General features: G+C 34.0%; 1 protein-coding gene across 1 annotated transcript; it reads left to right on the forward strand.

Moving 5' to 3' along the window:
• Nucleotides 1-487: 487 nt before the first annotated feature.
• LOC124447172 (mucin-like protein) lies at nucleotides 488-15,355 on the forward strand. The gene is made up of 18 exons (XM_046998062.1): nucleotides 488-738; nucleotides 3,162-3,200; nucleotides 5,032-5,171; nucleotides 5,347-5,661; nucleotides 6,302-6,399; nucleotides 7,284-7,382; nucleotides 7,560-8,137; nucleotides 9,188-9,286; nucleotides 9,730-9,864; nucleotides 10,483-10,806; nucleotides 11,170-11,427; nucleotides 11,675-11,877; nucleotides 12,206-12,332; nucleotides 12,918-13,040; nucleotides 13,367-13,486; nucleotides 14,027-14,149; nucleotides 14,493-14,612; nucleotides 15,156-15,355. The coding sequence occupies exons 1-18, from the start codon at nucleotides 663-665 to the stop codon at nucleotides 15,353-15,355; spliced, it is 3,177 nt and encodes a 1,058-aa protein (XP_046854018.1). The 5' UTR covers nucleotides 488-662.
• Nucleotides 15,356-15,380: the final 25 nt, after the last annotated feature.

The raw sequence follows: 15,380 nt of genomic DNA on the forward strand, positions 1-15,380 counted from the left end.
ATGAGATTGCAGCCAGTTGAAATTCACAAGAAAATTAGTCACTCTTTTTACACAAGGCACGTACATTGATGAAATTAAGAAATATATTTTATTTTTCCTTACTTTACATCATTTTTAGTAAAATAAATTCGGTCTCGTGTCATCTCCTTTAACACCCTTCTCGTAACGTTGCCAAACAACTTGGAATTTTCAAATTACAATAATGGAGGGTCGGACTGGAATAACATATATTTTTGCAAATCGTTAGCGGTGATTACGACAGATAATTTGACATAAATTGAAAATATTGAACGGTTATCGAATGGAATGTAATTAATTTTTGTAAAACTGCTATGACGTGACAAAATTTTTTTCTATAGATAACTATGGAAGTCTGAAACAAACATGTGGGAAGCTATGTTTTAGCAATTGAAAAAGTTCACATGTAATGCACGTGTTATATAAATGAGTATCTTCCGTTCACGCAGATCAATTGGGATAATTTTCTTTGTGCTAAAGCAGGAACCCATAAAATATCGTTTTAAATCGTTTAAAGCAATTTCAAATATTCATTTCATCTTACCGTTCATTGGAAAGAACCGACATTCGCTCACGGGCGCTGTTCTGAAAGGATCACGAAAAACTTAGCTACAGTGCAAGAGGTGGAGCAAAATCTACACAACATGGGAACACTAAGATTGATGAAAAAATCATTAACATCCGCTTTTCTATGTCTCGTTTTCACAAACTTCATGATCGGTAAGTTGTTGTTTTCAGTTTGACATTAAAAGTTGGTGAATCAGTAACCGGTCAAGCTATTGCAGTCATGCAACAAGTCATATACACAAAAATACTATGTGATTTTGCACAAGTTTTCCCAGGTTCGAGTACCATTTAATGAGACTTGACATGTTATGTCAAAAGTAAATTATATCATGAAAGAGCTTTTACAACAGATTATTTGCTTTTTCCTTGGAATGTCCGTTCTGTTGACAAAAAATATCAGATGTTTAAAAATAAAACATCGTGAATGAAGCAGGCTGTAGTGAGAGCTAGAATGGCCAGCATTTAAGCACATACAGCTATATCATCGTCTATATCATGTTGTTCACTATTTTACTGTATAACCTTCAAATAAGTATTTACATCTATTCTTTCGGTACAGAAGTGTTTAGACCGTCAATAAATTAGTCCATGAAATAGGCAGGCTCGTTGAAGCCATTGGCTAACCCGACAGATATATTTTTGTAGGTGCGTGTAAATGAAAAATGTTTGTTTTAATTTGCAAGATGATTAATAGTATTGGCAGTAATTGCACAAATATATGCATGCGCATTGATCATAATATATTATAGAATTACACTCTAAATAAATTTTAGTTTCAATTAATACAAGCTTTTTAACAACTTGAACTTTAAAGTTAACAATTAGAGAAGTCTTTTCGATAAAATGAGCCTTTTCACATATAACATGTTAGGTTTAAAGAGATACACTTATTTTAACGTTTACAAAGGTGTTGTTTAAATAATTGGCATAAATGCAAATAACAGTAGCTGGCAACACGAACTTAAGCTTTTGTTCAAGAATTTGTCATATAAAACAACTTGGTTTCGCAGACAAAATAAAATCTTAACATGTACAAAATGTTTTTGCTTTTTCACACACACCCTTTATATTAGCCTTTCATACCGCCAACTCATCTCAATGTTTTATGATAACTTCATTAGCACGAAAAATTTACAGATCTAAATTACACTATTACCTATATCTTTCATTTCTAATAAACACCAGTTGTAATATACAGTCATTAATTAATACAATAATCCTCACTTCAAGTAAGTACAGTTAAAGTTAAAAATAAAAAATTGTTTGGATTTCAGACATGCAAGCATTTTTATTGCCAATTGAATCAATGAAAGAATGTCTTTGTTACCTTCTTCCAAACAGCTTAACATTCAAATATATAACAGCAAAATATTTGTCGTTAGTTTTTTTCAATTTTAAATCCGTTAACACCAACTTATAATATCTCGACAAACATTCTTAGTAACATTTGCAATCTTTTGGAAAATTTCAAACGTGTTGTCGTTCGAATCAATTTAATCGGCATTCCACTCTACACAAAGACCTTTAGAAATAGACAAAGACATTCATATATATTTATTTATAAATATGTAGTTTCCAAGCAACAAAAACTAAAACATCTTTGTTCATTAAAGGAGAAGTCGAAATTATCAAAAACATTTCGTAACTAAGACGAACGGAAAGTAAAATTATGTCCTTTATTTTAAACTGCGGCAAGCCTCCGTATCGAGAATTTTCGTTTGCGTTTTGCTGTACTTAATACTGTATACATTTGGGCCAAAAATAACCTGTTAAGTGACACAATGTTTATGCTTTGTATACAATACTTTTTTCGACGATATGACATTTTCACTTAAAATTTATATAAAGAAATACAACGAATGTCCTGTCAACTCAATGATATTGACGTAAATGAAAATTTTTAATGATGCAAACAAACATGTTAAGTGCTGTGAAAAAGCCGGGCAATTACTAAGTAATGAAATTTTGTGACTGTATATTTACGAAAAGTAAAGCGATTATACGCAACCAAGTCGTGGGAAAACATCCTTTGATCGAAGAGTTGAAAGAGTTCGTTGAAACACAATCCAATACTGTGATGCAACGCTAAGTACACCAAGTCCAATTAACAGCCCACTTCGTTGGACTTTGGTCGTCTCACGTTCTAAATGGGCAATTTGAATCTTGAATTAACTCAATCATGAAATGATTCCGCTTCGCTATTTATGGCCAAATAAATATTTAACATTTTAGTTAAAATAAGTCAACACCTTTTAGTCAAAATAATGAAAGTTGCCGTTACATGCAGCCTGAAATAACAAGCCTTCACTGAATACGTCTTGCTTTCCTGAATTGATGTGAGGAAATTTTTTGAACCATGGTTTGTTATTTAAATTAGATGCCTGCTATGTCGATTCAACTCTGTTTACATTAAGTACCCTCTGCCGCATTATAGTGATAAAATTTTAAACGAACGTTGCTTATTTAAAAAAGCAGAAAATAATTCATAAGCAAAAGTTATGATATAAGTTAATTAATTCCGATACAAATTAATACTATTAATATGCTGAAATATTAATTATTGTATTTTATTATAGAGGTATCAGGCAATATATCTTCACAACGCTTCAATTCAGGTATGAGCACTGGAGTTAAATTGTGAGTAATGTAGTATTACATTATAATGATGAACTTTGGTAGGCACATACATTTGAGTTGACTCAAAAGGCGGAGGTCGAGGACGAAAATGAGTTTTCAAATTACCATTCGAAAGTCGAGGTGTTTTGGGGGAGTTATAACATCACGAAAAACGTAGGATGCAATTGACAAATGAATTCGCCAGTGAAAAAGATTAGAAATATCTTATTTTTATTTCAAACGATTCAACGGAACAAGCGTTATTAATTTTTATGATTTATAAAACTTCAACTCAATTGCACTTAAATTTATTTATAGCCAAAAAATCTTAATAGAATTTACAGAATTTCTATATATACCACTTGAACTGGAGCTTTCTCCTTCTCAATAAATAATATTACCATTTACGAAGCATTTTCTATACAAATCGTGTTGTTGTATAAAGTTAACGACACTTTAAAAGGTTTTGTCTTAAATATGTTCTGTAAATCCTTGGAACATAACTATCAACAGACACCTTCCAAACCACATAAATAAGTGATGTAGCCACATTGACTTGTGTCTCTAGTGGCGAAGCCAGCCGGCAAGTTTTGTTAGGCAAAGTAAATATTTTGGTGTTCACTTATTGTATAAACAATCGATTTTTGAATAAATAAATATCCGAAGCATTATATCATAAGAATGGCATTGCACTTTTTCCGTCGCCATTTTTTGTAAAGCAAAGCTTTATCAACTTAATTGGTTGGTATATCGATCAAAAAATGACGATTTTTAAAAGAAAGTATCGCAATCGGATTTTAAACACAGGACTTCTGGTCACTCAAGGAATTTTTACCACAATATCCCTTACTTTCGTATTCAATTATTGCATATCTGAAGATTGATGTACTTATTTATTCTTAGCTTATTCTCGTTTTTACTTAAACCATATCCCTTTCATTGGTCTATGCATTCTTCTTCGGCATTCGTATTTCATTTACTATCTTAAGCAACTTCTTCATCCGCCCTTCTATAAATCTAATTGTTTAAAACTTATCTTTTCTTTTCAACCTAATTGTCAGGTTACCGAATTCCTGAAATAGCAGCTCGAACACATTGGCACAAACACTGGTTCAGACAGTTCCCAGTTTAACTTTTTTATTATGTTGTTGATATTAGTCTTCACACTCACCGTCTTTGTATTTTTATGAAAAAACTGAGATTTTCGTACAAGCACTTGAGATTGCTAAGATATCTATACTGTAAACCTTAGTTTAGCAACTGTGATATGAATTTAAACTTTTTTGTTTGAAACCACAAGAGGCTGTACATGCCCATCCACTGTTTCAACGAAAATTGTTCCATATTCTCTTCACAGTATTTTTAATTTTCTGTTTCCCATTTGAAACATTTCCCATGACACTAGAAAGTTAATTAGGGGGGGGGGGAATATTCATATATTCAGCTCTGCCCTGCTGATTTCTTTTGAAATTAAAATCGCCAACAAAAGAAATCAGCTGGGCAGAACTGAATATATATTTACCTCGTCCCCCAGTTAGCGTTTTTAGTTTTGTTCCTAAGCGCAAATGTTGATACTAAGTAGTTCTCATCATCGTCACTTGTACAATAGTAACTAAAAGATAGCTGCATATTCCCGAATAAGCCTTAAAACTGGAAGAGATTTCTAGCAATAGCTTGAGAATGTTTGAAAGAAAATAAAACAGAAATACGATATCCATTTTTCTCTTTTGCCTATGAACGTTTTATTCATTCATCTACGTATGTTTTTGTGATGCCAAACACCTTCATGCATTATATAATTCATTTGAGTCATTTTTTGATGCTTTTTAGCCTTTGATACAGCTGAACAAATAAAAATAGAATTTCAATATGAAGGGAATAGTCCAACTACACAAAGAGCAAACTGTTTTGAAGTATCATTTCCAGAAACCAGATTTAATTTCAAAGGGCGATTTTATTCAAGCGTATATGTGAGTATTTTGAACTGCTTTTAAACAGAAAATGAAATCGTTGCATGCATTGGTATCAAAGTGTTATAAGAGTTTTTAAATGTCTCTGACTCGTATTGAATATATTTAGATGCAGATATTTCGATCGTGTTCGCACGATGACAAAATTCATTTATTTTCATTCACTTACTACTAGATTTGCGCCAATGGAATGGTGAGATTTGATGGCCCCGAATACGCTGCCAATCCTATAAACTTTGGAATTTTCAGTAGTCTACCAATTATTGCACCTTATTGGTCACAAGTTGACTTGCGTTTTCTCAACAATAGCAATTCGAACGTCACTTACAGACTATATCAAAATAGTAATGAAAACACGGCTGTGTTTGATACGATAAATACTGTGGTAGAGACGAATACGGAAATTAAAAACTACAGTGCTAATTGGGTGCTGGTTGTGACTTGGGTGTGTCTTGCACCAAGGCAACCTGTGGACAATAACTTTCCTGAGGTAAGGTGAAACAAATGAATTTATACGATTAATTCATTTACGCTTATACGTATACAATCAGGTAGATTTAAAAATTTACATCATTTACCGCAGAGTTAATTTTCAAACACGACTAGATCACAAATGGTTAAGTGTTCAAGCAATTTAACCTATCTTGCAAATTTCGGATTTCCGAAAAAGTGTAAAGTCCGCTAAATATCGTGGGGAGTACTCGCAAAACAATTTTCCATTACAAAAGTAATGCAAACATACATCCATTAGCGGATCCAAGGTTCAGAGAAATAAATTATATGTGAACAACTCAATCTTGAATACATTTCAATATGATATACTAAAATAGTAGAATCAATACTACTTTAAAATTTATAACAAAAGTATCATTTTCAAAGTGTTTTCAATTTATGACTGAGTTTGCAATATCTATTTTTCCTGAAGCTTGATTCGTCATTGCTCTCTGAACTTCAAAAACATATCAAGGAACTTAGCCCCACACCTCAAAAATGAACTTATATTTCTTATTTCCATATTACCTTTCACGGTTATACTGCAACTTTATTCAATGTACATTTTTCATTGCTTTGGTGTAAATCTGTTTCACAAAAGTCATCCATTTGAATTTGTCATTGTTTTAAATTTACAGCGAAATACCTTTCAACTTCTGCTGGCAGACGATCTCTTCAACGGAGCTTTTACTTTGTTCATTTACGAATCTATTACATGGTCATTTGGTGTGAACAGGTACACAAGTCAATCTACAAATTGTTTTATAAACCGGATTAAAGCATACACATACAATTCAAATCGTAACAAAGAAAAGACGTTTGGTAAATAGAGGCCGCTGAAACGCCCTCTTTAACAACTTGTGCCTAAAAGGAGGGCTCACAGATATGAATAATTTAGCTTTTGTGTAAGATTGATATAAACTTTGAATACGCTGATATAAACCAGTATGAACAGAAAAAAAGATACGAAAAACACCTATTGTCTACATGCAGCCTTTGGAAAAGATATTCAAGCAAAAGACATGTCCAGTCGCTCGATTTGAAATTCAAATTGGTCTGTTTTAAAGTGTCCTTAATACCAAATTCGGGCGTCAGATAGTTAACTTTTGACTTCATCAAACAAAAAAAACAACTTTCGAATACTTCAACTTTAGGTTTTTTGTTGGCTAGCATCAGTCATAAAAATGATGTGATAGGAAATTAGAGCAAAAGTCAAAAGTGACGTCACGCTTGTGAGAAGCCTTTGGCGCGTTTCATCAAATCACACGGCTAAATGTGCTCTATCTGATCCTTCAAACTCATTGTTTGTGTCAGGGGCACTTACGGCACTAAAATTACAATATGGCTGATACAAGTTTCAGCCCAATTATTCGTTGATAACGCACAGAAAATTAAAGCTCACAAATCGGTGTCCTTACGACAACATTCGTACACTAAAAAAAAAGTGGAAAAAAAACATAAACGCGTCGCTGCTTTTTTTGAGAATTTCTGAATCAAGCTTTTTTAATTTGACAAAAATCAAATCCTGTTTACATTGTGTTCAATGGCGTGGATATGACACGAAATCACTTGAACACATGTGTATTAACTGTACAAACTGATTGAAAGATTTGTTTTTAGAAATGAATACACGAATTTTAGAGACGCTTCTGATCTGCCAGTCATAGGCTTTGATTCTGGACGTAGAGATATCACACCGAGGTTTCAAATTTATGAAACGTAAGTTAATTGCTTCGCCTTGTATTTCTTAAATAGTGCATAGACTGAATTGATGTACAATTCAACCTGGCGAAAAAGACAAGTAAATCTCTCCATCTAAAATTTCCCTTAACTGTGTGAGCTTAATGGATGGTGTCGTAATTACTAATTTTTGAAATAATGATGTATCTTTCTCAGGTCTGGCACCATTAATGCTGACAGAGTGGGAGATGAAATGACAATTTTGTATGACCTAAGATCACCATTTCCAAGATCCAATGCAGAAGAGTGCCAAATTTGGGTGAATCAACAGCTCATAAGTCCAACAAGGCGATCATCGTGCAGAAACAATTGCGCACAAGATCTTCAAACAGCCTACCTGAATCTCACCGGAGTTTTTTTTACCCTATTTCGAAGGGTTAAAGGAAGTGGACCAACACCAAACTTTTGCATATATAGTGGAACTACTTTGGATGGAGCAGATGAATGTTGCTACCAGTACACAGGACAGCTTGAAAGTTATCCGCAATCTTTTAATTCTACTGCCGTTAATTCGTTTAGTTCATTTACTATCAGTGAAAGTTCTGCATTAGGCGCAGCCCCAGGTCGATGGCATGAAGTCCATCCGCGAGAAAATTTCACTAAATATTTACAGGAAGAACAACGCTACAATCAATGTTGCGTCGATGCCGGCAGCACTCAAGAATCGTGTGACCAGTTTTACAGAGTTCGACCAATTTGCATTGGGGTGAGCTTTGAGTTTGTCAGCACATGGGGTAAGCTCTATTCTGGATTACGGTTTGCAATCAAATCGAATGGAAGCAAATTGAAAGGAATTGAATCAATTTAGTTGCAACTAATTAGGGCGGACCGTGCGGTGAAATGATTAACAAGTATATCTCGCTACTTGTTATCTCCAAACCGAAGTCTTAATTCATACCACGATAAAAATATATATGTAGCTATGTCAATGATTTAGAACCCAATCTTCTAGATGTCTAACTACCGCGTCAAGGTGAGGCAAGGACGTCATCTTTATAAGTGGCAAAAAGCAAAACTTAAAATCAAAAATAAGAAAAAGTTAAAAGAAAACTAATTCTATCAAACAATCTCTATTAAAAATCAAGCCTAGACAGTCAACTTTGCAACTGTAACTATATCGACTGAGGAAAAGCAGATATTAGTCGTAAACATATAGTCAGTTTTGCCACCTTTCAAGATAGCAGCTTGAGGCACCTGTAACTACAAAATTTCGGTGGAGTCAGGTTTATAGTAGATTGGGTTATAGGTAACTGAGCTCTTCTTGATGTAAAATTTTACCAACAATAGCAAGACAACGTATCATCAAAAATTCGATCAACGATAAAAGTTAAAACTTGCACTATGAAGTGGTAGGTAGAGACGCAAGTATTATAAAACAGCGAAATGGATAGTTTTAGATAGCCAATTTAGCCTATTCAACAACGAGCTTTGGACAATTTAACTGCAGAAACATTGAATGCAAGATTTTAGAAAGTTTTAAGCATGAGACAAAACGTTAAGAGACATAGATTCTCCTCCTCTTAATTTCTGTAGCAAAATGAAAAATAAATTGTTGCTATGGCTTTCAGCATCATCACACGCATCTTGCACAGTATTCTTGACGTCTTTCATCGTATTGAAGCTTTTCAATTATTTTAAACAGAGCCACACCAACGTTAGAGAAGTTCTAAACAATTTATTCCAATCTCTGCGATATAGAAACTATAGCGATATAGCATTGATAATAATCATAATATAGTATCGTGATTTTTTATTCCGTGTTTCTTATACGTTTGATTTTTTAGCCAATAACTTCGGTGATCCCCATTTTGTGACATTGGATCGTAAGAACTACACATTTAATGGTTGTGGATGGTACACGTACTTCATAGGACAAATTCCAGGTGAGAGATAATGCCGCAAATTTTTTGTTTATTGTTTGATTTGGCTTGCGAAAATTTAACTATTCCCATTTATGGTAAAATACATCAACATGAACAAGGAACCTCAAACATAAAACATAAACATGAAAAATGACTGTTCGTCAAGTGTCGCAAAGCTGTACATAGTTTCCAGTTTTGAGAATGAACAACAAATTTGCGATGCCAAATCGAATGTTTTCGTGAAAAACATTTCTCAGTTTTTATTGACATATATTATCAACACATAAAACTTTCCATTCATCCTGAAGATACTTAAGTAGTGGCTATGCAGCGCTTACGAAAAGATTTATCACCAGTTTACTTAGTTGCATTTATACTACGCAGAGCAAGTATATTAATGCAAAAAGTGCATTTTGGACAAAGTTCACATGATGGATTATACTTTGGAAATGCTTTTAAAACAGGCAACGATGCAAGCTCTCTTGAAGTACAAGTTCGAACAACAAGAGTCGGCAACGCCAACGCAACTGGTTTCACTGCATTTGCAATAAAAGAAGGAAATTCACAAGTCATTCAAGTAAATCTAAACACCACAACAAGTAAGTGTCTTAGAAATATTTTGCTAGTTTAAGATAAATTTCCAATTTTAAAACAACAATAGGTGCGCTGGACTAAGAATAACAGTCGAAAAATTGTTATGCAGACAAAAATATAGCTTTACTTCATTTTGAATGAAGTATAATATTGTGTGTTCAGTTAATAAAACAATACTAGTCACTTTCTTTAACATGCGAGACGTTAACGTCATTGCACATCTCATTCACAATAAAATCTAACTCCTTAGCATGCAACATTGTATGAAAAAGGAGCGTTGCCTCTAGAAGCCAAATCGAGTTGTTTGCACAACAAAGATTTTTTAGGTAAAAATTTTATAATGCAAAGAGAAACTCAAATATCGAGGAAACTCTTTTATCAGCTGGGAAGAAATAGAATCTTATTTAGTGCACTTTGAATGTTTGCAATGAAATGCTGCAAAAAAATCAAGTTTCTCTTATTGTGATATAAATCGAATCACTTTATTACGAGATAGATTAGCAACTCCTATATAGTAGCAAGTAAACTAAAATAGTAACAAAAGAAATGCTCGTTCTTCGTAGGGAAGAATAAAAATAAAATAATGGGAAGAAGCTCACATAATACGGTGTTAATTCATTTAGAAGGACTTGATGTCCGCGTTGGTGGCATGCTAATTCCTCCTCCCGGAGAGAATGGGATAATCAGAAATGGCACGGCAATAACATTTGCTGATAATTTGCTTCAAATTTCGACACCGCTTGGAAATGGAGCACGAGTCAATGTAGTGAACGGTTCCTTCTTCACATTAGTCATGCTATTTCTAGATGGTTATAGAAACAATTCGTTTGGTTTATCGGGAAGATGGAATGGTAATATGACTGACGACTTTACACACAGCGATAGAAAAACAATAACACCAATAGACGCCGATGAGCGAGCAATATTTCATTATTTTGGTGAAAGTTGTAAGTATCGAAAGTCATAGCTACTAATGAAAGAGCAAAACCAAATGAAATTTTGCAAATTAGCACAACAATCTGAATTAAAAGAGTATTTTAGTAAAAAAGCAAGACAATAGACACTCTGTATGAAATAAACATTATTTAAAGTAAACATTATTTTATTCACATTTTCTAATGATGATGACATGTAACACTTGTCGAAACTTTTAAATTAAATAATGTTATTTTAAACGGAGTGCCTATATTGTCTTGTGTTTTACTAAAATCTGAGTTCAATCATTAATTTTTGATAATAGCATGAAGCAGATGACAGTTTAGGTCATCAACCATGTCAAGGAAGTAACACTGCATTTTAATACCTTATAGGGAAAGTAAACGAAACGAACGGACAAGGAATTTATATGAACGTAGATGAAGGCATTAATACTTTCAGTTGTCAAAATTTCACTCCCGCATTTTTCGACGAACTTGAGAACAACAATACCAATTTTACAATGGAAGCTCGTGAAGCATGTGGAAGTAATACATTTTGTCTGTTTGACGCCCTCGCTACACAAAACATAGCTATTGGTCAATCGACACGAGACGAACAGCGATTAACGGACAATGTAATTGCACAAGTTGGTAAGTTGAATTAATTTCTAACCCCATAAATTATACAGAAAATTGTAAATCATTATTCGTGAACCCAAAACGTTTTAAATAGACGTAAACAGTTTCAAATTAAGTCGATTGCGCTTTTTGCTGAAATTCTTATTAGTTATTCAATACAATTACGAACAAATCTTTACTAGTGTCACGTGAGGCAAACAGATAACGCTATTTGGTCTTTTTACAGGTGCAATTTCAATCACTATCTTTATTTTTTAAGAAAATATACCTCCTGAGTTCACAACAAACACTTCCTTGATTACTGCAAATCTAAATGAGACATTAACAGTGACGCTAGAAGCACAAGATATGGATGCAAATGACATATTAACTTTCGACGTTCCTAATCTTCCATCGGTATCTAGCTTCAACGTCAGTGGAAATACTTTAACTTTCACATGGACGGCCAACTCTACAGCAGTGGTATGCGCGTGTATAGTTTATAATTTTGACCGGGTTTTTTTATTTACGTTGGAGTGAACGATAAAGCATGACGATGCACAGAAAAATGTAACATGCATATACAGCGAAGTAAAAGAAGCGAAAATTTCTTTCTACACATATATCGATTATCAACTCTGAGTTGGTCATAAATTACCCATACCACAGCTCGTTTCGTTATTTAACGAGCGTCTTTCGAAATCATGTCGACGTACAAAGCTTTAAAAATGGTTTTCAATTTAAATTTGTAAGTTTTTCGAGTGAGTTTTTTTGACGTACTCCATTCATTCCTTTGTATTTTTTTATACAGGTTGATCTAAAGTTTGTAGTGAGCGACAGCAGAAATAGAACAGCGGTATTAACTCCTAGAGTTCAAATATGCGCATGCCGAGATAAAAGCACGTGCGTCGTTCCGGAAGGGCGGAAATGCTACCTTCGTAGTCATGTCGTGCAATTGCAACTTAGGCTACACCGGTCGGTTTTGCAATGAAGTGGTAGATTTTTGCAACGAAGGAGCCTCCCGACCCTGCAGTCCATTGGTAACGTGCACTAGCATGCCAACTCAAGCCGAATGTGGACCGTGTCCAACGGGATATTCCGGGAATGGAGTATTTTGTTTAGGTAGGAAACTTGTTCACACACGTGTTTCATTTAACCACAGTATTGCATAGCTGGCATATCGTGTGCTTGTTCAGTCCAAATTTTCATTGAACAAAACAGCCTTCGCAAAACAGCCTGCGGATAGTCGAAAAGATTTCTCTAAACAAAAAAATATTATCCACGCACCATTCCACGCTTGGATGTTATTGAAAAATAAATGATGTCCTCTCCATGAAAAGGTTGTGAACATGCTGAAGCTATCACCAATGTTTTTCAATTAAAATACAATGCATACATGTAAACAAAAAATTAGTAGCCAGAGTAAGCGGCTAACAAGTGCCTGGTTGAATAAACAATAGGATTTTTCGCTACGACCAAACATTGCTATGACCCAACTAATTTTCTTCTTTTCGTCGATATAGATATAGATGAGTGCGCAAGAAATACATCGGGCTGCGAGCAAATATGTACAAATAATTTGGCGTCCTTCTCGTGTGGATGTTCTCCAGGATTCACAATTAGTGCAAACGGAAGAACTTGTATAGGTAGGTAATGTATATGTGTTCACATATGCAAACTATATACCTACTTCATTCAAAAGCCATGGTTATTCTTAGAAAAGAATCGAGCAAGAAACTATCTAAGATTCATACCACAAATTACCAATGTAATATTATGACTCTCTCGATTTAAAATTATTGTAATTTTATTTAACGAAATTATTTTTCCAACGGCAACGTCAGATTGTAAAAATATGAAAAGCTACTTCGTGAACCGCATTTATGATTTGACGTGTCGTATGGCCGTATTCAATAAATTACATCTTAAAAGCTTAGAAGCAGTCTTAATCGTAAGGTTTGGGTTTTTTTAGACATAGATGAATGCTTGCGACCAAACAATTGCAGTCAAGTGTGCGAAAACACCGTAGGCTCATTCAGTTGTAATTGTAGACAGGGATTTGAACTTGAAGCTGATGGTGAACAGTGTAGAGGTAAAGTGTCCATGTAATATTTTTAATGTACGTACGTATAAATCATTTAAGTGTGTGCTACATTAAAATTTTATGTTTCCAGAGCATGTTATGCTACAGTTACTGTATTAAAGCAAATGGTTTGACCCGGAGACAAAGAGATGTTTAGATATTGTCCCGAGAAGGACTGTTTTTGTTGTTGTCGAAACGTCAGTTAATAACAACAACAAAAAAAGTCCTTCTCAGGACTATACCAACCTGGACGATCTACATCTACAAACATGTAGTTACTGTATTCTTAGGCACAGTTATTTTACATGCAACATCAAGTTAAACTTACAATACCGTATGCAAAGAAAAATGTTTTACTTCCAAAGAGGAAAGAAACAAACGAAAATTTTATGTCCACACATTCGAATGAGTCTGAAGCCAACAGAATGACGGAATGACCCACACAAAGATTATTGAATATGTACCGCAAGATTGTATTTTTTAGAATCCAGTTGTTATTTATCAAAAAATCTGTCAAAAGCATCGTTTTCCAATTTTTGTGTCTTTTAGTACGCACAAATTGTTCACAAAACGGAAATTGCGCTCAAATTTGTTTTGTTGACGACAATGGAAATGACACGTGTGCTTGCGCTAAAGGATATGCTCTTGGAAGTGACGGAAGGTCATGCAATGGTTAGTATGAAAAGAAAGGCCGCAAGATGCATGTTCTAATTCCTCGGCTTTCGAAAAAGAGAAAACCTAGTAATGATTAAGACGAGTTCTTCAATGAACAATGATAGCTGCAAGCATCATCCTTGGAACATGAATATTATAGAGTCCACTTCCTATGATTTCAAGCTTCTACGAATATATAATAAAAGCTGATAAAATCGTGCATTATCTTTCGGGGATTCTTCGAAAGATTTTCAGAAGCCTAAAAACTATCAAAAAAGATTAATGCTGCCTTAGATACCTTCCGAGCATCTCAAGAAAATACCATAAAATATTAAATCATAATATCGCTGTATGTTTTCAGACATCAATGAGTGTGAAAATGTAGGTACCTGTTCTCAACAATGTATGAATACAGATGGGAGTTTCATGTGTGGATGCTTTCCCGGATATACCTTGGCGAGCGACATGTTTAGTTGCGAAGGTTTGTGCACTTAGGTCGCAAGAAAATATTCACGTCATTTACACTTTTAATTGGGTATCGACAATGGCGCATTGTTTATTTGTTTGCTTTTTGTTTACAAAGAATTATTTACGCAACAATAGGGTGAATAAAAAACAGAATGCTCTAACATAGTTTTATGAATGTTTCCATTAAATAATAATTTTCTTTCTGTTTGGCGAGCAAGGACATATGCGCGGCTGCGCAGAGGAATGTTTCCTTGAAAATAGTCAAAACGTGGTAACATCTTGCAATTTATTAAAGTTTTGCACAGTCACTGTCTTAAATATCATGTATTTTTGATCGATGAATATTTCGCTTTACTAAATAAAAACAATACGTAAAGGCTTTATTCAAAATTTGTTGTAAAATACTACTTTTCCTAAAACGTGTCTAAGCCATTAAAAGCACGCTATTCTACAGGAAGTGACGTTTGCCTAAATTAATGCAGCTATAATAATTTCAATAAGAGTGGAGCACTGCAAAGCAGATTCTAATTTTTACTATTGGTGTGGTTTTTTGCAGACATTGACGAATGCAGCGATCTTACCAGACAAACGTGCAATATAACTAATGGAGAAGATTGTATTAATATTCCTGGAAGTTTTACATGCAGATGTGCAGCCAGACTAAACTTGATTCGGGTGAACAACATTTGCGTTTGTGAGTATAAAAAATTACTTGTGTACAAAAAACAACCAATAAGTCTTAAGGAATTCTTATGAAAATGGTAATAAAATTATTATACGC

This window comes from Xenia sp. Carnegie-2017, unplaced genomic scaffold (genome assembly GCF_021976095.1).
Source record: "Xenia sp. Carnegie-2017 unplaced genomic scaffold, XeniaSp_v1 HiC_scaffold_22, whole genome shotgun sequence".
Classification (NCBI taxonomy): domain Eukaryota; kingdom Metazoa; phylum Cnidaria; class Anthozoa; order Malacalcyonacea; family Xeniidae; genus Xenia; species Xenia sp. Carnegie-2017.